The sequence below is a fragment of the Lingula anatina genome, chromosome 1, assembly GCF_051362555.1.
Source record: "Lingula anatina isolate TDL-2025a chromosome 1, LinAna3.0, whole genome shotgun sequence".
Lineage (NCBI taxonomy): Eukaryota > Metazoa > Brachiopoda > Lingulata > Lingulida > Lingulidae > Lingula > Lingula anatina.
The window spans coordinates 31,676,936-31,702,671 of NC_141767.1; the positions used below are offsets into that span (position 1 = coordinate 31,676,936).

At 34.3% G+C, this 25,736-nt stretch overlaps 1 protein-coding gene across 5 annotated transcripts; it reads left to right on the top strand.

Annotated features, from left to right (window-relative positions):
• The first annotated feature begins 107 nt into the window (after positions 1–107).
• LOC106178884 (FERM domain-containing protein 5) lies at positions 108–25,639 on the top strand. Of its 5 annotated transcripts, XM_013562240.2 has the most exons (16): positions 109–349; positions 8,962–9,066; positions 10,524–10,566; positions 12,020–12,098; positions 13,176–13,273; positions 14,699–14,819; positions 15,182–15,269; positions 15,707–15,795; positions 16,173–16,236; positions 17,257–17,289; positions 20,241–20,279; positions 20,965–21,053; positions 21,570–21,647; positions 21,996–22,064; positions 22,653–22,747; positions 23,024–25,639. In XM_013562240.2, the coding sequence occupies exons 1-16, from the start codon at positions 251–253 to the stop codon at positions 23,671–23,673; spliced, it is 1,839 nt and encodes a 612-aa protein (XP_013417694.2). In that variant the 5' UTR covers positions 109–250; the 3' UTR covers positions 23,674–25,639. The 5 variants fall into 5 exon arrangements, with proteins under 5 accessions (XP_086858480.1, XP_013417694.2, XP_013417695.2 ...); XM_013562241.2 differs by lacking the exon at positions 20,241–20,279; XM_087002354.1 differs by lacking the exons at positions 21,570–21,647; positions 21,996–22,064 and having other exon boundaries at positions 108–349.
• The last annotated feature ends 97 nt before the right edge of the window (positions 25,640–25,736 follow it).

A 25,736-nucleotide genomic window follows, 5' to 3' on the forward strand; every position in this document is an offset into this window, starting at 1 on the left:
TATGATGTTGAAAATTTTAAACTGTGGTCTAAAAAAACTTTAAATCGAAGAGTATGTCGAATATATTGCACAAATAGTTCTAAATGGTAGCTTGAACCGTTATCCGTTTTGAGAGTAAGCCTCAAGGTCGGGTCAGGCGTCCATCTTGAGCAGGAAGGTCGGCCTCCAAGGAGACTGGATGGGATTAATACGTATTTGAAGATATTTGCAAGTACAAATTGCAAGAATTCGTCTCTGAATCGTTACAACCATGTTAAAAAAATTTGGGAGTAAAAGCGATGTTCAACAAGAGTTTAAATGCACGGTTAGATTTCTTGACGACTCTGACCCTTTGGATATCACTTTCCAGGTGAGTGATACTAGATGACGTGCATGATTCATGACTTGTTTGTATTCTTGTCTGCTATTTGCGGGTGGGTGGATTTAATTGAACACATGAAGGTTTACTTGGTATTTTCTAAGCAATCAGTTATACTCCTCATTTGTCATGGGATATACAAATGAAGCTTCACTAGCCGGTACTTAAAAGTAAACAAACCTTGAACTCTGACCGGCCGGCGGCTGGATTGTAGACACTTGCTGCTGATGACCACTGAAAAGGCGGTTTATTTAAACGCTTACCTACTTTTATATTTATTATTTAATCTTATCGATATTTATCTTTCATTAGAATTGAATAAGTGCATTCTGCATTGAATAAATGATAAAAAAGGAAAGACAAATGTGTAAATGAATCAGTGTATTGGATAGATAAAGAAATAAATTATCAATAAACACACAACTAAGATAGGGTTAAGTGAAATTTGTGAAAAAAAATAATTTATACACTTTTTGAGAGATAATTTTAGACCATTTGACTGGAAAAGGACTTAAGGGAAACATTAATACTTCAGGACTTCGTATTTGTTATATGATCTTGATGAAAACTGAGGCCATGATTGTCATATGGAAGCTGCATTAATAGTGTATTAATGCCATAGATGTGGGATAATTTGAATGCACTCATATTAGAATCTGATGAAAACAGCTTAAGTTGTTGTTTAGAAATGGTCTTCTTGCATGTGCAGATGTCACTGCACAGAATAATATGATGAACCTAATAAGATTTGCTTTGGCTTATGCTTAGGAAATGAAATTAGACAGATGCTGTGCTTGTTTGAGTGCAGATCAATACAAGTTTCAATTTGCATGTTTTCCATATTGGTTCCACAAGAAGAGGGATTATTTCATTGCAAAATATGAGTAAATAAGTAGAATCATTATAACATGTACATAAAAAAATTATAAAATAAGGAATCCTTACTGTTTGCTAATTAAGGAGATGTTTAGAATGAGTTAAAATGCTCTAGCTTGTGCGACCTAACTCCAAGGGGTAGTCTGGCTGAATGCAATCAGACTAACATGCCTCCTTGAGCAACAGTGGGATAACTTCCAGGTTGATTCCGCTTACAGAAGCTACCTGGACATATTAGTACTGCAGACTTTGCTGAGGCTATATTTGCAAAACGTCTATTCTCTGATGTCTTCATGATAAAGGCTGACATTTTGAATAGTTAACAATAATTTAGAGATGGACACCTTGTTTTGTCTCTATTCAGATATGAATCTGCCATTTTCACTACACTTTGAGTGTGAACAGTGCATTAGTGCGACCTTACTCATTACTAATTGCCCCCAAGATTCCAAAGCCCCATATTATTTTGATACACACCGATTCAAATCTAGCTAATTCTTCCCATTTATTAATAGTTTCAATATGCATGTTTGCAATTTATGAGAGTATGTTTTGTCATCAAACCATGATATTATTTCCTTTGGGAGTGTTTCTATAAATAATTGATCAAATTTAATAAATAGCTTTCATTTCTGGTGATCTTATAGTGAATCATTTATAGACTTGTTCACTCTTGTAAAACTATGTTATGTATTCAGAAAAAGACAAATATCACCATTATGAATAAACTGTTTGGCATCTATAATTTGTTTTATATATAGCTTTGATATAGTTAATTACCTATAAGTATTAGGGTAAGCTTGCAAAGGATATAATAAAAAATCTGATTTTCTAAAATGAATTATAACAGAAAGGAAAATTATATATATTCATTTTCCATCATTTTAAAAGTTGTCGTAATGTAATACCACTGAGAACTACTATTGATTATCATCTTGAATATTGAGGGTTAATAAAACCCAACGTATTAGCACTAGTGAGGACCAAGGTTAGGGATTTTTGAAGATGCTGCTCACACATTCCTGCTGCTTCTATGCTATTTTCAATATTTGGGATTATCTGTTCTCAGTGGATGTGCATTTTATGTTAAAATCAGATTGTGTTCATTCTTGTTTCTGTTACCTTTCTTATGATTTAACAAGTGCCCTTTGGTGGGATTAAGGTATTTCATACTGGGATGTCCAAGCCAGACAATTAGCAAGACTATGTGCAGGTACCATTCATTAGAGGAGCGCTAGTACAGCACTTGACTTAAAGGTTGTCTCATTAGGGGCCTTTCACACTGGTAATTTTGACTGCGGTTAACACCTGACCACAGCTTACAGTGGTTAACTTTTCTAATGTGAATAGACTACTAGGCCTTGACCACAGGCCAAATAAACCAAGATCAAAACTTTGGTTCTGTTGCATTTAACTATCTCACAGTCTAGACTGGATGTTTACATTTCAAATGCATATGCACAAGTGGGCAATTTATCATATTTTGTAATTTATTCACACTGACAGTACTGTCATAAGTGTCGTGTTTTTCTTATGTTATATTTCTTTTTATGAATAAATTTAATATTTTATACAGCATAAAAATCATTGCACCTTTTTCTCCCACCATATTGTTTATAAGATCACTTTTTTGCTGAGAACAATAGTACGCATGCTTATAAATGAACAGGAAATATGGGACGAGAGGCAATATTGTAGCCCTAAGCAGTATGAATACTGGCATGATTCTATCGGGGGTTTATTGGACTGTGGTTTACTTGCTAGTATGAAAGGCTCTATTGGTGCTATGTAATTAAGATTATCTTTTACTTTTTAATTAGAAATATTTTTGTTTCATATGATCAGTCTGTTAATTTATGGATGTGCAAACAGAGATATATTTCTGAGTGCATTTTCCCACTTTTTTCAAAATAAGAAAAAGAAGAAACATTAATAATTAGAAATATTTTTCTTTTTCAGAACTTGTCTGTCAAGCTCTAATCAGCCATACTTTTTCCCTCTCTGTTTTCTGTAAACTTGCTGATCAGTGCCTGTGGCATGAAAATCTATACATCTGTCAGCAGTCCTTTGAAAGTTGTTTGATGTTTCATATACAGGGTGGTCCATAAAAAAACGACCTATTTACTATTTCCATCTCAGTTTGGATATACATGTAATTAAAGGGTTTGCTTCATGCCGTCAGAATGGCCTGAACGGAACATATTCTTCAGAAAACATGCCCAATTAACGATATCTTAATCCAAATACACAAATTAAAAGCTCATTTTGTAAATTTTTGGCTTTAAAAAACGTCCTATTTGCTCGGCCTGGGAGTTAATGAGCTACGTGGTCACGTGGTCCAATGACGACAATCGAGCCACTGGAGAACAGAGCGTGCTTAGCTGTCAAACTGAGCTGCATTGTCTACCTGTAAGATGACTTCTCTATCTGGCTTCTGATAAAAGTTTATACTCATTCAAATCTCTTACCCGAGGGGTCTAAATCCTCGCGAAGCTGTGTAAAACCATTTCCCGTCTAGTCATTTCTTTAACAAGCATTTCATTATGGTTATCCCAAGTTGTATAAAACACTGCATTTGAATGAGTTAAGGGAAATGTTGATTATTGCATATGAGGTCCATGTTATTTGTGAAATTCAATTTATTTTATTAAACCGCTGACACTCCGTCTTGCATACTTTTATTAAACTGAGGTAAACAATGCCCGTTACCTTGACAAGTCCTATCTTAATCATCCATCTAACTGGAACTTCCTTTACCTCTTAATTAGAGGGTTAAATGGCATTCAAGTTGTCTTGCTTGTATCGAACGCACTCTCTATCTAAGCTTTACTCCAGTTATCTCAGGTAAAAATCTACCTGTGCGTTAGTTACAAAGCGCAGCTCCCGTAGACCTGGGGGTACTAGATAAAATCTGAACACCAGGTTTATCGAGGAGCTAGAGAAAGAAAGGAAGAATTTTTCCTGCACAACTTCATAGGAATTTTAACACGGACTTGATCCAGCTTAGACCTCCAAACTAACAGGGTGACATGGGCAATTTTCACAAACAAATCATAAAACTATATTTCAGTTAACCGCCTTTAAAATAAATATACCGTTCTGGGTAAATTAAAATAGTTATTAAATCGCAAGAATATTTTTGACTTAAGTGATGATTTTATTATTAATGGAAATTAAGCTACTATATGAGGTACATTTGCTGTGATTACGGTACGCTGTCCTTCATGTTTTGCGTAAGTCTACATTTTGCTGTATGTGCTTGTAATCTTTTTAAATATGTGCGTACAATTTTTGCAGGTCTGGTTACCCCCCTGTTATGTGATGAGAGTATTAATTTGGCAATTAGTTCCTTAGCTTATTTGAATAGAATTGCAGTGTAAAATTTTCAACAAGATGTTGGCGAAATAGCCCATTACTCTTTGTAGGTATTTCCCCCGTCAAAGTTTGTCTAAAATTATCTTTCAATCTTTACTCTTTCAAAGACAGTATAAAGTTACCTGACATATTTTCGTGTAAACTTAATGACAAGCCAAGTGTCTCCAGTTCATTCCGTACTCAATTTTACCCAAGCAAATTTTTTTCTTGAGTAGATCTTTATAATAGCACGGTGTTATAAGCTTACAAATTTGCAAAAAAAAAAAAAAAAAAAATGCGTACTGACGCAGAATTTGCGTTTCAAGTTATAAAATGATCAATCTTTTAAATTATTTAATATTTCAGATGAAATAATCTTCAGAAACAAATCCTCAAAGCATAAACGAATTAGGATAACGAACCATTTTATTATAGCAGTTCCCATTTTTTCTTTAATATAACGCTCTTTTTCCTGTTTTTCCTCAACACGTTTTCTTCCACGGAAGCTTCAAGATACCCTGAGAGCAATTTCTTTTATTAATGTTCGCGACCGTGTTTGAACTTAATTGTTTAAGTATTGATATTTAACGTCATTTACAAATACCAATAAAATAACCCCATGAAATAAATGAGATATGTTGAAAAATATGAAAGCCCACCAAGACGAGTTTCATACCTGTTATTACCTGGCTTGGGAATTGCAGCGGTGCATAATTAACAGGTTTGTTGTAAACGAGCTTTTGGTCAACTACAATGCATTTAAAATGCATCAGCAATCAGTAAGTTTGCCAACTGATGACAGTTAATCTGAAAGACTACCAGCTCTTGATATGATCTAAACCACCTGAGGTGACCATGATCTAGAGCATCGCAACTATTGTCACCGAAGTTAGTAAGTAAGTCACGGAAGACCGTCACAGACAAAGAAAGATTGTCAACGAGAGCTGCAATTTTGCTGAATCCCACGGCAACACACCGAGGCATAACGAAAATTCCTCAACTCCGTTCTACACAACTTTCCTTAACTTCTCCGTCTGTATGCAACATGCAGCTCAGAGTCTCATAGACCTTTATCGTGATTGTCGTCACAGTACCACGTGACCCAGATCTGTTGCTTCATTTTTGCATATTGAGGTGAGGTTTACTAAAACGCTTTTTTTTCTACTAATAGATTGTTTTTATAATTTTTAAATGGCGGGGATCGATTAAAACATACCTCTAGTGTATAGATTGAGTGCTGTATCTTCAAAATTCGAGAAATGGATTTTTACATGAACATTGTCCTTTAAGCTATTCCCAACTTTCTTTCAACAAATTGTTTCTTAAAGGTGACCAGTTTATTCTTGCAAATTCTGCAGAAACTGGAAACCTTAAGTTAGTCAAATTTCAATAATTGATAGTGTGCTCTATACATGCTTCTCACTGCTGAATAACAGCGGCCACATGAAAATTGAAATTGGCAGTGACTCTTGCAGTCATGTCAGCCAGACTGTTCTTTTCTTCTTTGTAGGTTAGTCTTCAAAGTGTGTGAGTTTGTGGATTGTTAGCATAGATTCTTTCCTTAAGGTGCCTCCATAGGAAGATATCTGGTGGATTGAGATCTGGCGAGAAGGGTGGCCAAGGAAATTTATGTGCAACGTGAGATGGGAATGAGTGAAATTTATCTACCTTAAAGGTTTCCAATTTCTGCAGAATTTGCAAGGATAAAATGGGCATACTTATCGAACAATTTGGTGAAAGAAAGTTGGAAATATTTTAATTATATCAAAATAGAGATGGAAAGTAAAATAGGTCGCTTTTTTTGGACCATACTGATGTATGAAAGATGTAAATACACATATAACTATGAAATGGCATTCACCTAGTGTGTCAACTGTTTAGATGCTGTCAAATCTTTTGCTTGCCTTTTGCCTCCTCAAGTCACGCACTGCTGAAATACCAACCAACCTAAAGCCAAACAAAGTATGATTTACAATACTTTCTAAGTGTATGGTTGACCTCTTGTTGAAGTTATCTGAGGACAGTTAAAACTTTCAAAACATAAAATGGCAGATAAATGGCCTCAATCAATATTTCAAAAAATAACCATAGTTACCATCCCCTGTCCAGTTACGTAGTCAGCCATCTTGACACAGTTTGAAAAAAAGAGGGGAGTCTGTAGCGATACCTGGAAGTTGAGTCATTGGAAATGAATGGTGTATATACTACAAGAACCCTCCATCATAGCGTCATTGCATAAATTAGAAGTGGAATAATTAGTGGGATAATTTCATTTCTCAGTAGTTTATGAAACTTGGTTATTGAGTATATCTTTAAATATTGGTAAATGTACTTTATTTACTTGTTTAAACTGGCTTCATGGGACACATTGTGTTATGGCCTCCGGTTGATTAATTATATCATACCATGCATAAATGACACTTCCAAGTTCTTTTCTAATGAATCTTTAGGTTAAAGAATAATTGCATTACCCTATTGCAAATGATTCCTCCATCACTGACTAACAGGGGAATTATTCATCTTTGCATGACACCATCTTGGTCGCCTTACAAATAATTAATTTTACCTGTATTCCCTTGCCAGGGGCATTTGTAATATTGGCATTGTGTAGATATTCACATATATGTAGATTTTTCTCCTGCTAAATAATCAAGACTCTTCTCTTGCCCACTGCTGTAAGAGGCATTGGATCAATTTGTCTGAATAGACAATTTTGATGGATAGCTGCAAAGTAAACAGCTTGCATTCTGCCAGTGTCTGTGGATAATCAGCAGGTGTGTTGTTTGAAAGCCAACTTTGAAGTGTGGATAGCTGTGATAAGTTGTTTTAGCCAACCAAACATTGCTCTTGTTGGAACTTCTACAAGAAGTTCTATTTATCAATGAAAGTATCAACTTCCTGGCATCAAAGTCAATACAAAGCAATCATACCTTGTAGCTGTTCAGATTTCTCCCAAAGCTCATTGTGACTTTCATCAATAATTATGTTCAGAAATAGACTATACTGGTTCCGAGAAAGTATGATCAATAATCCTCTCATATGGTGGAGAGTTTGGAAATTAATGAGATTCATTATTCAAGTCGTAGCATCTTTATTTACCATTGATCATCATTCATGAAGAAAACTAGAGTATGTATACCTACAAGCGGCTGGATTTTCAGGTAATTTTCAATCCTTGCACTGCATTTGTATGATAATTGTAGCTCTCAGGTAATGTTGCAGAGCCGCTTTACCTGTCTTGTGTGCATGTGTCTCGTGGTGTTCGGGGTACCATTATTGACACGTTTCTCACCTAGAATACATTCTGCTTCTCTAAGGTTGGAGCTGAATTTTGTAAACTTTGGTTATTTTGATAAGAAGCTGAAATGATGAAGTTTCTAATAATGTTTCAGCGATAATTAAAGTCTTAAAAAGTAGTTGTTTGCATTGTAAATAGACAGTTTTAGAAAGTTTGAAAAGCCATTGTAATTCCCTTTCTGTTCTTTCTTTTTTTACACACAGTGCAGATTGTTTTCATATCAGAGCAATTAGAGTGCCGATAAGAATATCTGCTCGCAAAAACTTTGGAAAAAATCATACTAGTGATTCAAATGACTGGTGGGCACATTAAGTCTTTATATGCAAGTTGCCTGTTGCTGATTTCTCACAGCCCTGTCAATGCTGCCAAATAAACATATATATATATATCTTGGACTTATTCATCTAATTTTGAATCCAAAAGATGATAACAATATCACTGATTTTGTCTACCAGTTATTGTTTTTTGTTCATGTATTTAATAGTAACTGAATAACCTGACTTAAGTATAGAAATTGTCCAGTTTTTCCAGATATTTCTGCTGGTAATTTTTTGCCCAGAATGTAGATAATGCTTTTTTTTTATTCAAACTAAACTTTAACTTTTTTTTTCATTTATTGCATTACCACTTATTTGGGTATATAATTGAAATCTATTGGAATGTCTGCTTTATTTCTCCTTGCTGAATTATAACAGTAAGGGCTCATTCCCAGTTGTACTATTGGTCTATGTAAATTGATCCAACTCCACGGGTGACTTTTGCAATGCAATTTTTAAATGAGATGCCTCCTGGCTTTGAGAAGAATGTGGAAAAACTGGTGATTTTATGAGCACAGTGGAAATAATAGGAGGCGTGTTAATCTCTTAACATGAGGCAGGAGGCATCTCATTTAAAAATTGCATTGCAAAAGTCACCCGTGGAGTTGGATCAATTTAAGTTGATTGCATTCAGCAAGAGTCTCCGCAGAGTTGGATTGATCTACATAGACCAGTAGTGTCACTGGGAATGACCCCCATGTGTCAGTGACCTTTAACTGGTTTAAAGTCATTATAATCGTTTTTCTTTTCAATTTCAGCGAGATGTCAGTGGGCAGTGGCTCATAGACCATGTGTGCAAACATCTCAATTTAGTTGAAAAGGACTATTTTGGTTTAAGATATGTGGACACAGACAAGCAGAGGGTAAGGTGATCGAAAGGTCATATCTTTTTGTTTTCCAAAATTATATCAAGTGCTTAGTTAAAATGCCTTGACTCTGTTTCAAGCTCATAATTCTTTCGTTGAAAAGGGTATTTATAGTTAGTTGCCTTCTTCCTGTCTATATCAGAAATTTGTATACTTATCTCAGTGGGGGATTATTAATTTAATTTCGAAGAATGTGTTATCTTGATATGAATGCATCTGGCTCAGTGTATTCTTGCAGTAGAGTTGTGTGCTGTATATAGTTAACTTTTATTGTTTATTTTTCACATTGACTCATAGTAAAAGAATAATGAAGTTATCCCATAAAGCATGTTTACTAGCAGACATATAAGAAAGTTATCCTATGTTGGCAGTCGTGTGCACAGAAAAATCTTATTTAAATGGTGGCATTTTGCAGTATTTTCCTTCTCCGTAAGGTGTTTCCCCAATATAAAACATTTCCATCTTTCTGTATTGATAACGCATAACTAAGAAGAATAATATCAGCAAAATTTGCATCTGAGAATGAATGTTTAAGCTTAGTCGGTGGCCATTAAAGTGGGATAATGTTTACAAAGAGTGAACGGTAAAACAGAGGAGTGGCTCCAGTGACAAAGCACTGAACATGTGCATTATCAGGTTAATCATAAAAAATTCATGTCTTTTCTTGATATAACATACACTTGGGTTGGTTTTTGATTAACAGTCATTTGAAACTGGGTGATGTCCAATGATGAAACACGCACCAATGGATGAAAATGTCTCTCATAGTAAAACACTATACGCTATGACACATGCTTTAATTAACTATGGCTTTAATTATACTATTTAACAAGCTGTGCTCCATAGACAAATAAATATGATGGTGAATATAATTGTGAAGTAAAATGTTCACTTTTTGTTCAATCAGGCTTGATCAATTTAAGCACTAGTCCATTGCTTGTGTTTTAGTTCACTTCCATTTATAGCAGCCATAAGCTGGATTTTTGTTCTTTAAATCTTCCTATTTATAGATAGATGTAGGTAGCTTCAGCTTATCTCGCAAAGGCATGTTATATTGAGGTTGAGTTCCCTGCTCATGTAATTGCATATAAGCATGAAGTTAAATTGCCAGAAATTAACTCTTACTTCTAAATCCTAGTCAAGAAAAATTCATCAGAAAATGTTTATTCACAAGGTATTTTTTATTTTGGAACCTTCCTTGTGGATGGCAGGAATTTTGAAATGTCCTTTTTTTTCTTGCCAAAACCCACAATTTTCTGCTTTCAAACTATTAACAATATGATGGAATTATCTGCTTGCATGTGATGTAATCTGTAGGAAAACTGATAACTTTTGTCCGAGTGTGTGTGTGTGTGTGTGTGTGTGTGTGTGTGTGTGTGTGTGAGAGAGAGAATTCGTTCACTAAATAATATGGCATGTTAGTTTACAGAAACACCTGTATATATTCATTTCAGCATTGGGTAGATCCTCTCAAACCTGCATACAAGCAACTTAAAAGTAAGTGCATGTTCTTTTATTGTCTCCTACAGTTATTACTAGCCCTTTGAAGTTATTTCTAGGTAGTCTTCAGTTGAGAAGATTTTGACTTTGCTAATCTTAATACACTTCCATGGTCAATGGGAATTGGTATCTGTCCAGCAACCTGACCATGTAACATTTAATTGTTATTATGACCTGTTGGTCAAGTGATGAAGAAAATATCATTGCCGAGTTATAATGAGCCAAACTGGAGATGGCAGTGCAATATACTCAGAAAAAAAAGTTCATCCAATTCTATTTTGCAATTTTGATCTATTTTGTTACAAAAGTGTAAAGATAAAGATGTAAGAAGCGTTTTTGTGTACATGCTGTCTTATCTACTGAATTACACTAGGATATATTGAACTAGGACTTGATGTTGTAATGAAAGGACTTTATATGTCTGTGCAACAGACATCAGTTTTTTTCTTCCAGATTTAATTTTTTTGTGGGCCATTTAAATAGTAATTATACTAAAATACAAATAAGAGGGCTGACAGGAAGTCCTTTTTTGCTCTAACCACTCAGTTGTCCTATTCCAAATGGAATATTGGTCACCACACACATATAAACAGTCAGTTTTTTTTAATGCCAAAAAGCAGATCCTCATGCTTGGTTTTGTCAGTTTTTCATTGTTTCCCCTTTTTCAATTATCTTTTTATATTGATAATCATTGTTCTATAACTATAGTGATAAATATTTTTCTAAGTACAAATGTTTGTATTTTAAGTGAAAGATATGGAAGTGATTACTCCGAAATATTATTAGAAACTTTAAGATAAAAAAGTCACTGTATCAAAAACGACCAGTTGGGCAAATGGGTATGGAGTTTTACTGGTTGGCTGGCTGTAATTATATGTCCCCATTGGTAGACGAGTACCCAAGCTTGAGAGAAGACAGCAAACAAAGTTTTGTTCCCTCTTTTACTAAAGATAGGAACTATTATTTATTCTCAGCAATTCAATTATCACATCTGGATTGGAAAGTGGTCTCTATTAGGGCAATATGGTAGATCAGTGTCCATGTTAATGGTGTGAAATGGCATCATGATTAATATATGTATATGAGTGCCTTGAAGCTTGAAGAAAGAAAATCCCTTTGATGAATTCATCACCAACTCTGAATATCAAATGCCACGATTACAGCCTGGCTTGAATAGATTTGGAATACAATTTTTCATGCAGTGTAATAATGATGGGTCCATATTTTATTGCTTGTCAAATTTCTCTTTTTTGACACGCAATTTGTGGTCCTTTGACAATAGTATTACCATAGATTTTCAATTAAACCATTCATGACTTGGTATCAGAGTATATTAATATAATGAGATAAGGGTATAAATTCTATAAATCAGGATTCAATTATTTTCCTCTTTCCTGTAACATAATTTTATTTGGTTCTTAGCAAAACAATGGCATTATTTATTTTCTAGATGTGAGTCCTCTGGTGCTGTGTTTTAGAGTGAAGTTCTACCCTGCAGAACCTCACAAACTTAAAGAGGAAATTACAAGGTACGTAGATGACAGTTCTTTTGGCAAGCAACTTAGGCGCAATAGAACATCATGAAGGTCCAATACTTAGACTTCATCTAAAATAATGCAGTGACTTTGAAGAAATTTAATAATGCAGATAATTGGATATACTTTGCTTGTGAAAGTTAAATTTACATATATATTTTATTGCAGTTCAATAAAGTAATTGTGAACACACTTCTTCACGCTATCAAAGTCATCTTAATAATGCAGCTTTCATTCAACTGAACTGTCACACATAATGCCTCTTAAAATATTCAAATAGGCCTATGATAAAATTTTAAACCATGAGCTATACATCATTGTAGTCTAAAGTCTGCCATCTCAAGTATTTCCAGAGCTGGGTCACTTGGGTTGCTAATGATTGCTTTCAGGTTGAAGGGATTAATGGCCTTTTGTTGCTCTGAGATTGTCTTAAAGCTTCTATCATTTATCCATCTGAAACAAATAAATGTCCATTTTAAATGCAGGGTTCTCACGCCTATTATAGTCCCAAACCAAGGCAATCAACAAAATGAGTTATCTCTAGTTATTTTCTGAGCCCTGTCATGAGACGCTGCAAGAATATTAGAAATTCATTAAAACCAAGAGATTCAGTTCATTGATCTGAAGGCACATGTACTATGGGCCAACTTTGGCATAAATGCTATGCACACACTTGTCTGTATTGACAGTATGTATTATGTGTCACTTTGGTCAATAATTATATTGCACTCCTTCATTCCTTTGTCCATAATGTGCTGCAACATAATGTAACATATAGTTTTCAGACTAATAAAGTGACACATGATCTAAAGTGCAGGGTAAAAGTAAAAGATCAATCTACTTAAATGACAGATTGATACATTTGCATATGAAGTTATTTTGTAGAAGATGATAGATTTAGAAAAAAAGGTTTTATAGATAATAATTATACCATTTTCTCATAAGGCATTTTGTTATGTGAACATCTAGATAAATTTAAATAATGGAGTTTTATATAAGTAAACTGACATCTATAAAAGAATTTGTACTATAATATTTTATAAAACAGTCATTTTATTTTGAACATTTCAGATATTTCTTGTTCCTGCAGTTGCGCCGTGACCTCCACCATGGTCGACTGTTGTGTCCTCCAGGTGATGCAACTCTTCTGGCTGCATATATCGTCCAGTGTAAGTGAGGGGTGGACCTCTAATTTGTGACATGAAAGTACACTTTCCTAGGCTACTTAGTAAAGTATGAAGTGTTACAGTTGACAGTCACTTGAGGGATTAAGGTTCAGTTTCATAGAACATCTAAGCTATATTCATCTGTTTGAGTTTAGACAGTGCTTAATTTCCTGCTGTCACCCCTGAAACTAGTTTTGTTACACTAGATCATTAGTGTGCCAAATTGATTTGCATGCTGAAATGCACTTGCTCCCAAGGCTGAAATATTGCTCTTAGATAGGAGGGGGATCTTTAGCTTTGTGTATCTTATGTAAGGAGCTGCTTCAGGCAGAGAGCAAAGAGAAAGTTTTTTATCATGTACATCATTTTGGTGTGGAAGAATATTTGAACATCTTCTTCAGACCAATGTCTATACAGTGAACCATTTTAACATATATATCCAAACATACACAATAACACACCAAAATGATCACAATATTTACATTGAGGCAAACCATTAGATTCCAACACTTAGATTATTGTTATTACAGGACAAGGGGAAATATTTTTATTTGATATATAATATTCAGTATAGAGTAATATAAATGCCTGTTTGAAGTGGGATATAAATATTGATATAAGGATTGTGAAACATTGCAATTTAAAAGGCGTCTGTGAATTTTGTAAGAGCAAGTTTTATAGTAATGTTTGCCCTTTTTTGTACCGTCTGTAGCCAGTGTAGATCACAGTACAAAAAAAAATTTAAGGAGTCTACCAAACTTTGAGATAAATGAGATTTTTTCTTTCAAAGATGCTCCAAATTAGAGTACATGAATTTTATGGGATTGCTCTGTGCACATTAACTTTTTTCAAAGCTGTGGTAGCAAAACAGCTGATCTTTTTTTCTCTTTAGCGGGTTGCACAAAGCACTGATGTGTAAAAGGTCACCAGTACCCTGGAGCACATCATCCCTTTAATATCATTAGTATCTTGTCATATAATTTCTCTGGAGGCTGTTTTCTTGAAAATATATGAGAAGAAAGCATATTTCTTGGGCAATTGTATTTTATTGTTTGTTTAGGTTAAGAGTAAACAGCATGGGATCTCCATTAATCTGGTTACTTGTTTTGCTGATGAACATTTGATATTAAAAAATCAGTCTGAGGCATTTGGATATTTTCCAATCTCTTTCCTGTGTAAATTCCCCACCAATGCACATATCAATTATAGCATCTTCATAAATGATGTCCTTAACGTAATTTCTTTTTTCACAAGAATGACAGTAACAGTGAGATTTGTAAAAAAAAAAAAAGGTTACGTTTTCTCACTTATCGATATATTTTTGTTCAATAATTATTTCATATTTTTGGGCACCTTTGCACTTCAACAGATGTTATCATACAAGTGAATTCACATTTATATATATTATAAATCACCCTGATATTCCAGCTGAACTTGGTGACTATGATCCCCAGGACCATGGCCCAGGCTACGTGTCCAACTTCAAGGTCCTGCCTAAACAAACACCAAAAATTGAGGAGCGGATTGCAGAGCTGCATAAAGGCCTAACGTAAGTAGTAGTTCCTACAGGGAGACAATTTCAAAATTTTTGTCATAAAAATTTTTTTTTTCAGTCTTTAAATGATAAAGTGCATACAGTGCTTTTGGAACTCGAATAATATCCAATTTCCCATTTAAGTTATGGAAACTAAGTGTCTTGGCATATTAGCAAATAGTGCTTGGGGTAACCTTTTCCAATCAAATAGGAAAAATTACAGACAAAAATTTGTACACGTGCAGTTAAAAAGCTTCTTGTTCTACACATTTGATTACTAATATATTTTGGCACTTGGCAGATGCAGCCATTATTATCAGTTGAGTACATCAGTAGGGTATCATGCCAAATTATATGATGGATTTATCCTTTTCCAGAGGCCAAGTACCTTCAGAAGCAGAGTCTAACTTTTTGAGAAAAGCTGCCTCTCTTGAGACATATGGGGTAGACCCACACATTGTTAAGGTAGGGTGCTAACTGGTTGATACATTGTATGAGCTATTTATTTTTCTAAAAACTCATTACGCCTTTTTGAAATGGAGTTATACTGTTTTCTGTATGGCACCAGTTCGACTAGTCCTAGCATGTAACTATGGTATGGGTGCTTTACTCCCTTTCACAGTCCCAATGTACCAGTCAAAATTAATCCAGTTTTAAAACTGGTTGTATAGGGCACAGGATCTCTGTTTAGGCGAATGTCTTACAAATAAGCCAGTTGCCAGTCACTCATATTTGAGTTATACAGAAAACTGAACCACTCAATGTGGAAAGGGCCTTATTTCTGCACAGTTACCAATTGGTTATTAGCAAGCTAATAAAAATTGAGAGTAAGACAAATGTTATTAGAATTTGTCACATGATCTAAATTTAAGTCAATAAGAAAGTGTGTCTGTTGTTTTTAGGATCAAAAAGGAAACCCTATGTACATGGGTGTTACTTGTCATGGGATCAGCACATTCCAAGGCAACAAAAGAACACATTTCTTTAAATGGTAAGGAGGTGCATGTCGCTCTCATATGTCACTGCCTTTACTTGTGATTTGAGTAAAAGACATGTGGACTTAAAGGAAGACAGTGAGACATTTAATTGCACACATTTTTGTTACCTGTTATGATATGTTAAAATAACATAGTTACTGTAGTAAGCAATGGGCTTGAAAACTCTATACCAAAGCTTTCTTGTCCCTTATATATCATGACCAGTAGACAGTGTGTTAGCACACTCAAACTTAGTATTTTAGAAGTTAAAACAGTAGATAAATGGCTTGATAGTGTTTGGGATATCTAGAATAGAAAAAAAATTATGCAGTATTATTAAGGAAGAAAAGGATGTGGTATAAAAAGTTTTACCTTTGTCATTTTATTTCAGGACTAGCATTAACAAAATAGCATTTGAAGGAAAGATGTTCATATTACACCTAACACTTGGAGAGGTGAGTGGTACTTGATTGTTTAGGTCAAATGCAGTGAACTTGCCAGATGTAAGTGTTTCATTTGTTACATTGTCTTGTGAACACCTTGGACATTTTATTCCAAACACTAGGATGGAATATTTCACATGGCAGACTTTTCTTGAATTTTTGTTCTTTCTCTTTAACCCCACTTTTAAAATTGATGCAAAATCTTAGAAATGTCCAGCCTTTTTTTTGGGAGAGCAACATAAGGACAAGCTTGCCTACTTTCTGTTTATTATTCTTTGCAACTAATAGATTTGAATGCCTTTCAATTTTTTAAAAGTTACTTTTATGAAGGTGATTTAACATCACCTGAATGTTCTGTCTTTGGTTTTTATTCTTAATTTTGTGGCTTTAAACTATTTTACTTGAGACCTGTGAAGACTGCAGCACATGGTCATTTGGTTGCATCAGATACTTAAATTTTATTCATTTTCTTTTCTCATGTAGAGTATATGTAGCTGCAATGTCATCACTTTGTTAATAAAGAATTCTCGTCATGCACTTCACGTACTTTAGTTCAGTCAGTATGAAATCTAGTAGCTTAATAAATGAACATTTACATCAAGTCACTGTGACCTGCTGCATATGATAAGTAAAATGCAAGATATTTAATTCATCAGAATTCTCAAAAATAGTTCTGTTTTCTAAAAAAAATTGTTAATGACAAAAAAAGTAAAAAAGAAAAAAAAACAACTTGTGATTCTTTTTGTTTGAGAATACATCCACTAAATAGTAAAAGTTTATCAGTTCATTCTGCCACTTTGAAATGGTCATTGTATGTCTTTATTTTAATTTTAATTTTAACTTAAAAAGTCCAGCAGGTCATGGTACTGGTGGTTCTTATTGTACATGTCTTGTAAGCTGTTCATAGCATTATTAGATGTAGATATTTGTGGTTTCTGAACATAACAGTACACTTTACTTTTTGAAAATGTCACAACCAAGGTTTTAGTTGTTCTGCTTTAGTCTTTTTCAATTGCTTCTTATTTCCCATAGGCCGACCTTGAAGAGTACAAAATAGACACAAAAGTAAGTGTTTGTTCTTATTTCACTGAACCGACCTCTCTTAACCTCAACTAATAACACTTTTGATAGCATATCAAGTAGTTTGAATTGTCATTTCAGTCTTTAAACCTTTATCAAATTTTTTACAGTTTTTTTTTTCTGAAAGATTTTTATTCTTTACAGCACAATATTGTATTTTGTGCATCAGTTGAACCTAATGGGAAACAGTGCAGTTAATGTATTCTGTTTTGTTCTACATCTGTTTCATAAATAGTTTTTTTTTTAAATTGAAAATAATTGACCTATTAGATTACACTCATTTTTTTTTATAGTTCAGAATTAGAGATCAGAAAAGCTGTGATATTGTACACATGTTTGGTTATTTCTCTTTGCATCCTGAATAATTTTGTATGTCATTTTGTGCACATAGATATATTATGATACTGCCATTAGCTGTTGGTGTCAGTAGATATATACAGCTTGCTAACTGGCTTGTTTTAACCATTGCATGACTGCAGTGCATGGTCCTTTATATTGAAAGACAGCAACTGCTATGACTCTAGGCAATAAGTAATGTTAATACCATCATCAATCGTGGCAACTGAAATTACCATAGCAACATGAGAGTTGTTCCCTGCATTGCAAGGATTATCAGACGCTATGTCAAAGTTAGAGGGTATTGCGGTGAATATGAGCTTTGGTTACTCATAGACTGTGAACCCTACTAAAATTGATGGGTAACCTGATGCCCATTTTTAACAATGCAAAACTTAGTACACTTTCAGCATGAAAAGCTACATTGTGAAGCAAAACATTTCTTCTCAGAATTGAAATTAGTCTGCCGTAATGGTGAAAGGCATGGATTGTGTACATTGTATTGAAACCTATAGCTGTAATTGATAATAATTCATTTGTTACTGTGAGCTATTTCCAAAGAGGGTATCTTAATTAAGACATCTGCTTGTTGCATGTTAGTATACAATATTGTGCTCTAAATACACAGGTGAAAAATGTGGAGTTTCAGGTGTTCATGAAAATGATGATCATTGTATGGGTATATAGAAGGTGGATAATGGGAGTGTGCAGTAACAATTTATTTTATTGCTTAAGGGGATTTTACTAAGGCGATTTTTTTTTTCAATAAAAGATGAACTACTAGTCAGCCAAAGTTTTTGTTGATTTTATGCTTTCTTTTCTTTATTTCTTGCTCTGTAGGAATAAGTTCAAATGAAGACAGAGACTAATGGGTTCTGAAAACCACATTTGTAAGGTTTCACTGTAACAGACCTACAGCTCTAGATGAAATGGCATTATGTCAGTTGAAAAAGACAAATTTTTACAATTTCCGAGAAATCTGTTGTTTTTCTCATATTGTTATTTGGTGAAGTTAAAGCTAGCAAGGAATATGCAGCTTTCAGTCTAAAACCCAATAACTTGATTTTCCCCTTTTGATGGCTTGTTTGGGAATCATAAATGGGCAGGCAATAAAGAGAAGCCTCTTAATACCCTGGATAGGCAAATGCTTAAATTGATGTACATGTTTTCTGTCAGACAAAGCACTGGCTATATTAAAAAAATTGAAATAACAAGGGGCAGGATGTGCCAACAAATCACGTTTTGTTGAGTAATTGTGTAAATGAATGCACATGGTAACCCTAGGAGACCCATATATGGTGTGATGTGTGTAGCATTAGCTTTTCAAAAGAATGTGTTTTATCTGTATGCTCTCAGCTTTAATTGGAATGTCATCTTGCGAAACTGGGGTAGTGTGGATCGCACCAAATATTTGTTTCAGACAGATGTTTCCCTTTCAAACTTGTTCTAACAAGGGTATAAGCATCCTGATGACTTGTTCTTTATTTGTCCTTGTCTCGTTCAGTTACCAGTATCTTTTAATATTGTGCTGAGTTCTTTTTCTAAGTTTTAAACACTTGTTAGGTAAATGTGTTTGGAACGATTATTAGGTTAAAGCAACAACTACAACGAAAAGAAAACTATGCAAAGAGGCTTGCTTCCATATGAAAAAAGTATCCGATCTAATCTTAGAGAAATTAAATGTGGTGGCTGAACTAAGGGGGCATTTTCAATGAAACTATCATTCTATATAGATCAACCCAACTCCACGGTGACTCATGCTGAATGCAATAAGATGAGCTGAATGACACGCCTCCTCAAGCAGCTAGGAGTGATTAACTTTCCTGTGTGCTCAGCTTCTGGAAGCTTTATCACTTTGTTTTGAGTGTGACAGAAAGCACACGAAAGCAAACCATCCCCTTTCTGTTCAAGAAGGTATGTCATTCAGATAATGGGATTGCATTCTGCAAGATTCCCCATGGAGTTGGATCAATCTATGTAGAACAACAGCTGCATAGAGAATGCACCCTAAGGCTTTGAAAGTAGAAAAGCTTTTTTTTTTTTTTTGTCCAATTTTCTGGTTCATTTGTGAAATTTTGGATCTTTCACAGTGAAACTTTGCTGGCTAACTTCCTTTTTTTATGGACAGACGCTTCTTTGGTCTGGACATAGAAAGCCATCACTGTGTCTGGCGTTGTTGCCACTTAATTATTTAAGATCATAAAAGGAAAAAAAGTGTTACTTATTAGTTATTCTCAACTTATAACTTAATTATAACTTAATAGAAATTTATATATATCCACCTTGAGTTTGGGGGAATGGGTGTCAAGACTGAAATTTGTATATTTTAATATTCTTTTATTCCATGTTTACACTGTTAACAGTTGTCTTTCCATATGTCAGCCATTGCTGGCTTGTTTCAGTTGTTATTTCCAGTAGGGCTTTGGTATCTCTATCATTCTCTCTCATGTGGGCTGCTATAATATATGTTAATGTTGGGAAGCAGGGTTTCTTCTGCCTTCTACCAGTATCTCTCTCTCTCTCCTTGGGTTTTGTGGCAGTTATGTTAGTTGATTTATTCAGATTAATCATTCACTGAATTGTTGCTTTTTTTCTTATAGAGTAGCTCCTTTTTACTTGGGTGTACCGGAAATATGATGGTATTTGATGTTTATTTTTGTAAATATTTGTTGAAACTTAAGATATTAAAAGTTAGAACTTGATTTAAGTTAGAACTTTATTTTTCCATATACAATCATCCTGATATAAAAAGAGGGGTTTAATCACAGTGAGTGTTTAAAAGTGCTTTTATTTGCAGAAGTATGTGCCTTGAGTTATAATTTTTGTCTGAAAATAGTTTTTTCAGTTAGATGGCGAAAAGTTTGCAAAAGCTATTAATATAGGAGTTAAGTCACATGGCCATTTGTAAGGGCCTGAAGGTGTTAAGGGAATGAGCAACTAAAGTATAACTATTAATTGGGGTGAAAATCCGATAACATATTTTGAAAGTTTGGGCATTTGTTTACATTTTATCCTTGCAAAATGAGCCACCTACAGAGTATGTATCTGCCAAATATGTTTGACATCACGTAGGAAATAGATATGAAAAGATGGAGGTTGGATTGAAGTTTAAACTTTTGTTGACTTCAAGTCAATATAATCATTTATCTTTTGATAGGTACTTGTCTTTTTGATGGTGAGTCTTATTATAACAATACCTGCTGATATGTATGGCTAGTGCTTACATGGTTCTGCTATAAAACAGAAAAAGTTTGAACTGCAAACATATAGCAATATAGGAAAATGTAAGTCTGTGGACTGATTGTTATTTTTTTTCTATTGCAGAAGAAGCACGTTGTTGGCTTCAAATGCCCCACAACTGCAGCCTGTAAACATCTGTGGCGGTGTGCTGTGGAACAGCAAGCTTTCTTTACGTAAGTATCTAATACAGAACACATTGGAGTTCTAGTGTTTTTTGCTTTGCAGTGTTTTATATGAACTAACTCTTAACAACAGTTTCAGTACACCATCAGACAATTCATATACCCACTTGGTGCATTATTTCAGGCTTCAGTGTAATAAAAAAGTGAAACTTTTATAGTAAAACCATTTTAAATTATCGTGCCTAAAACCATTAAACAAGATGCAAAGTGCAGATAAAACTTGCAAGTTTTGCATGCAATTTTACATGATCTTCTAAACAAATTGACACAGAGGCAAGATTGAAATCTTTACAGATCTTTAAACTAACAGTCAATACTTTAAATTGATCCAATTAATGAATATGTTGATATTTATTTTTTATCACTAATCGCACATTATTTGCCAAATAATTGCAATTTACAGCATTACAAAATGATGAATTTTCCTTTTGTTTCCAATCAGCAAGATGCTTATTAATGATATTTAATTTTATTAGTTTTGTTGCATTTCTTTTACCCCTTTGTCAGCCTTCCTTCAGCTTCCCAAGCTCCCAAAGTTTATTCTGGGGGAGGACTATTCAGGAGAGGATCCAAATTCAGATTCAGGTAGTTCATGATGTTTCTTTCTCATCTGTTATCAAGTAAGAACCACTGAGTGCACTCCCTTTTTTTTATCATGTTTTAAAGACAGTTCATTTCCAGGAAAAGGTTTGTGGAATGTAAAGAAAAACGCATCTTTGCTGACATGAGCAAAACATTCATAAAATGTTGGTTGCTGGTATTGATTTGTATAAAAAAAGGCTGAGTTTTACTACAAAAATATTTGGTTTGAACTTAGAAAAAGCTTAAATATAGTAACCTGTGTGAAATAGAGCACATGCAGACTAGTAGAATATAGCAAAGTGTTCCGAGTGTGTGCTTTGTGTGTTATGCTGCTAAAACTTTACCTTGTAGTGGGCGTTCTCAAAGAGAGGTGCTTGCAGATAGTGAAAACATCAAAAGAGATAGCCCCACTTTCAGTAGGTAAGTATGTGTCATATGGACTAAAAAGAATGTCAGTGCAGTGGTTTGTGCACAAAGCTTATATATATTCTTATTTGCAGGTAGGGGCGGGGGCTGGTTTATTTCTGAGCATTTAACCAATAAATGGATTTATTTGAAGTCTATACAAGCAGACACATATCAGATAAGACAGGCAGAAACCTGGACTAGAACACACACAGTGACTATAATTGTTGTATTCAGTTGGCAACAAATTGTTGAATTCATTCCCTTAACAGCAATGTTACTGGAACTGAATGAAATAGCAAGGGATTTGTTTTCCAAAGGAGAAATGTTAAAAATAACAAGGAAGATATCGAGAATGATGGTTTGTTCAATTGATTTTACCTTAGTTACGCCAATTGCTATTCCTTAGTGTGCTTTGCATCTCTCTGCTTGAATTTCTATGGAAATTAAAGCATTATTGAAAATGGTTTAGAAAAACTTTGCAACTTTGGTCTATAAAGCATTAGAGCTGAGTTGAACATTTCTTGTTACAAATTTGAAGTTTGTAATTGAAAGTGAAAATAATAATCTTATCTTTTTCTGTTTATCTTGAACTTTTTTCAGGTCATCTTCCAATCCTATAATTGTTAGGAACCACAGCAAGAAACAGCAGAAGGAGAATACGTTACCTATTAACTTTACTCTGAGTGCTGATGCTTGTAAGCTTATAATTTAATAGAAGTTCTATCAATTAAATATTGTTTTTCACATTACTGTAAAGAAAAGTTGGGACATTGTTTGTATGAGCAGTGTTTAAGGTAAAATTGATGAATTCATTTGTTTTAATCTTAATTGAAGTCTTAACTTAAATCAAGATTATAGACAATTAATGTAAATGTAGTGTAAAATGTATGTTTTAAAGAATAAGGGAGCCCAGAAAACCAGACCACTCTCTGTTGACTTGTCATCTTATTGCTCTTTTTCAATTCTTTTAGCAGGTGATAAAGCAGATGAGTCTCGCGACGCATCCAGTCCCGCCACCATTTCCGAGTCCGTGGACATCACTTTGGACTCCACATTACCAAATCAGACAGAGGTGACCATAACCAGTGAAAACAGCCCCTATGAACCAGATGAGACCATAGTTGAGGGATCCTCTGATGTCCAAGACACTTCTCCACCAAACGACCTGCTGGAGACAAAAATACGGGATGCAGAGAAGGAGCTTGAAGAGCTGCGGAACCCACCTGTCTGCAGCACACCCAACCACTTAAATGAAGTGGACAAGGAGTCAGAAACATCCTCAGTTGAAGGAGAACCAGCCGTTGTGGAAGAAAACATCCATGAGAAAAATAATGGGAAACTGACCAATACAGAGCTCCCCAAGGATGTGGTGCCAGCACCACCTGCAGAGAGGTCTGGGACAGCCACATGTTGCAGATACTTGACTGTCAGTTTTGTGTTGACTTTTCTGCTGCTATTTGCAGCTGTAGTGTTCATCATGGAGGCCAGTGTTGAGAGTGAGTTGCTAACGGAGATCAAAAACCGAGAAGAAGTGATTGATTTCAGAGTGCAGTACTACGATCCTGCTAGGGCCTATGTGGTCAGCTTGGCTGAACAGGGCCTTGCATATTTCCAGTCCTAGGCTCAGCCCGTAAAACTGTGAGGAGCGTTAAAACCAAATGGTTTGGCAGTGAGTTCACATTACCATAGCTGGAGTACACATTTTCAAATTGACAATTTAAAGATAAAACAACAATTGTGACCAATGCATCTATACTTTGTAGCATCTTAATAGACTATTTTGACATGTAATTTTAATATCTGATGTTTAGTATAAAGAATGACATGAGATTCATATGATATACACGTACTATTGTATACCTTTATTATGTTTCTCTTTTAAAATAAGCTAAAAGGAGCTTTTAACCAGCAGCTCACTGCCTTAGACAGTTTAATTGTCTTGGTAGTTGGTTACATATTGCTTAACCATGGTCATTTTCTGCCCTATAGACAATTCCTTTTAATTTGGGATAATATAGATGTAGTTTCTGAGCTATTTTGAAGTATTTCAGGCACAGAATTCACTAGAAATTGGTTAAAATAGGTGGTGCATTATTAATGGTTAAAATGAGCATATCTAGGAAAATTTTCATCATCATTTTTACTACTTTGAAATTGCATTCTTCAATGAAATTTTGAACCAATCATTGAAACCTAAAGTGCGTTAAATAATGGAATAGATTGTAGATGAGGATAATACCAGGAACATGAAGTCCACTTTGTCTGTAAACTCTTTTAATGATATTATCTTCTGGATCAAAAATACTAAGTCATACGGTGACATAAATTATTTTTAAATAGTTTGTTGTAATGTTGTGTTCTTTGTGTTACGGTCTTCGCTTGCACCACATTCCAAATAATAATTATTTAGAAAATGCTCTGAATTAAAATGTGGTAATATGCCATCTTAATACTTTACACCTGTGTGCATGCCAGTACGTATCAATCATTATTTGCATTTAAATTTTGGTTTTATAAGAATATTTTTTATATTAGCTTTGATTGTAATACATGTATACATATCCTGATGTTGGAAGCTTATAATTCACTTTTCCTTGATTGCTTTCAAGCTTTGGCTTAATAAGTAATGTTAAAGCTATTTAGAGGCGTAAACAGATAACAGAATGCTATGCATGTTAAACTGCAAGTTGTAGCATGTTTTAATTTATTGCAGATAATTTTTAGTGAGCTCTGATCAAATATATATTCAAGGTTAGTGAATGAAAAGGAGTTTAGACTGATCTTAGTGATTTTTGATCAAGTTTCTCTAGTATGTATGTCCAAAGGAAAAAAAACGGTGAACATGCAAGTTGAATATGCTATCAGGATTCTTCATATTTTATGGGGTATATAGACAGTAAGGGTAAATGTGGGTTTTGAGATACTTTTTGGAATTGTATATCGTTTTTTTTTTTTTTTTTTTTTTTTTTTTTTTTTTTTTGAAATACCCTTGAAGTTCAGCACATGCCTTCAGAAGTTAAACACTTGAAACATAGCTTCAGTTTGGAGTGGAGTTTGCTTTATGCTAATGCTTGTTAGCTATGTACTGGGGGTTCATGATGTCAGAACACTTGATGGAACAAAAAAAAAGAAAGTGGAAACCAGACCCTTCTTCCCAGTGCATGAAGTACATATCATCACCAGCATTGTTGCTGTAGCGGTGTATACAAGTCTGCTCAAAGGGGAAGATGGGACTGAACTTAAAAGTGTTAAACATAAAGCCTTTTCATATCACAAAAATAACAGAGTTTCTGTGTAATACACCATCCCTTGGTTTGTATTTGGAACAGTGATTCCATTGCATTTAAGGTGAAGGAGATGTGGTTTGATTCTGTGGACATTCTTTTGTACAGTAGGATACAGATTTAATGTGCTACCTTGATAATTATTTTGGTAATCATTTTTGCTCATTATTTTAAAAACCAGTGTTTTAGCATGTTAAGCATTTTAAAGTCTGTATATATTGGTTAATCACAACTGTAACTGTGTTTGTATATTTGGAATTAATGTTCAATTGCTTATTAATAAATGGAGCTCTTTGAAGTGCTTGGATGTTTTTCCCTCGTTCACTTTCTTGAGGTGTTGGCATATTTTGCAAGCATGCATTTTGAAAAATGGACATATGCTGTAATAATTTGCATGATG

What these genes read in the sequence shown, in the direction of transcription:
- LOC106178884 (XM_013562240.2), top strand. Translation starts at nt 251, where the DNA reads ATGTTAAAAAAATTTGGGAGTAAAAGCGATGTTCAACAAGAGTTTAAA. An exon ending in GGCTGCATATATCGTCCAGT is followed by an intron (nt 13,274 to 14,698) that starts GTAAGTGAGGGG and finishes CTGATATTCCAG; the next exon opens with CTGAACTTGGTGACTATGAT. An exon ending in TAGACCCACACATTGTTAAG is followed by an intron (nt 15,270 to 15,706) that starts GTAGGGTGCTAA and finishes TGTTGTTTTTAG; the next exon opens with GATCAAAAAGGAAACCCTAT.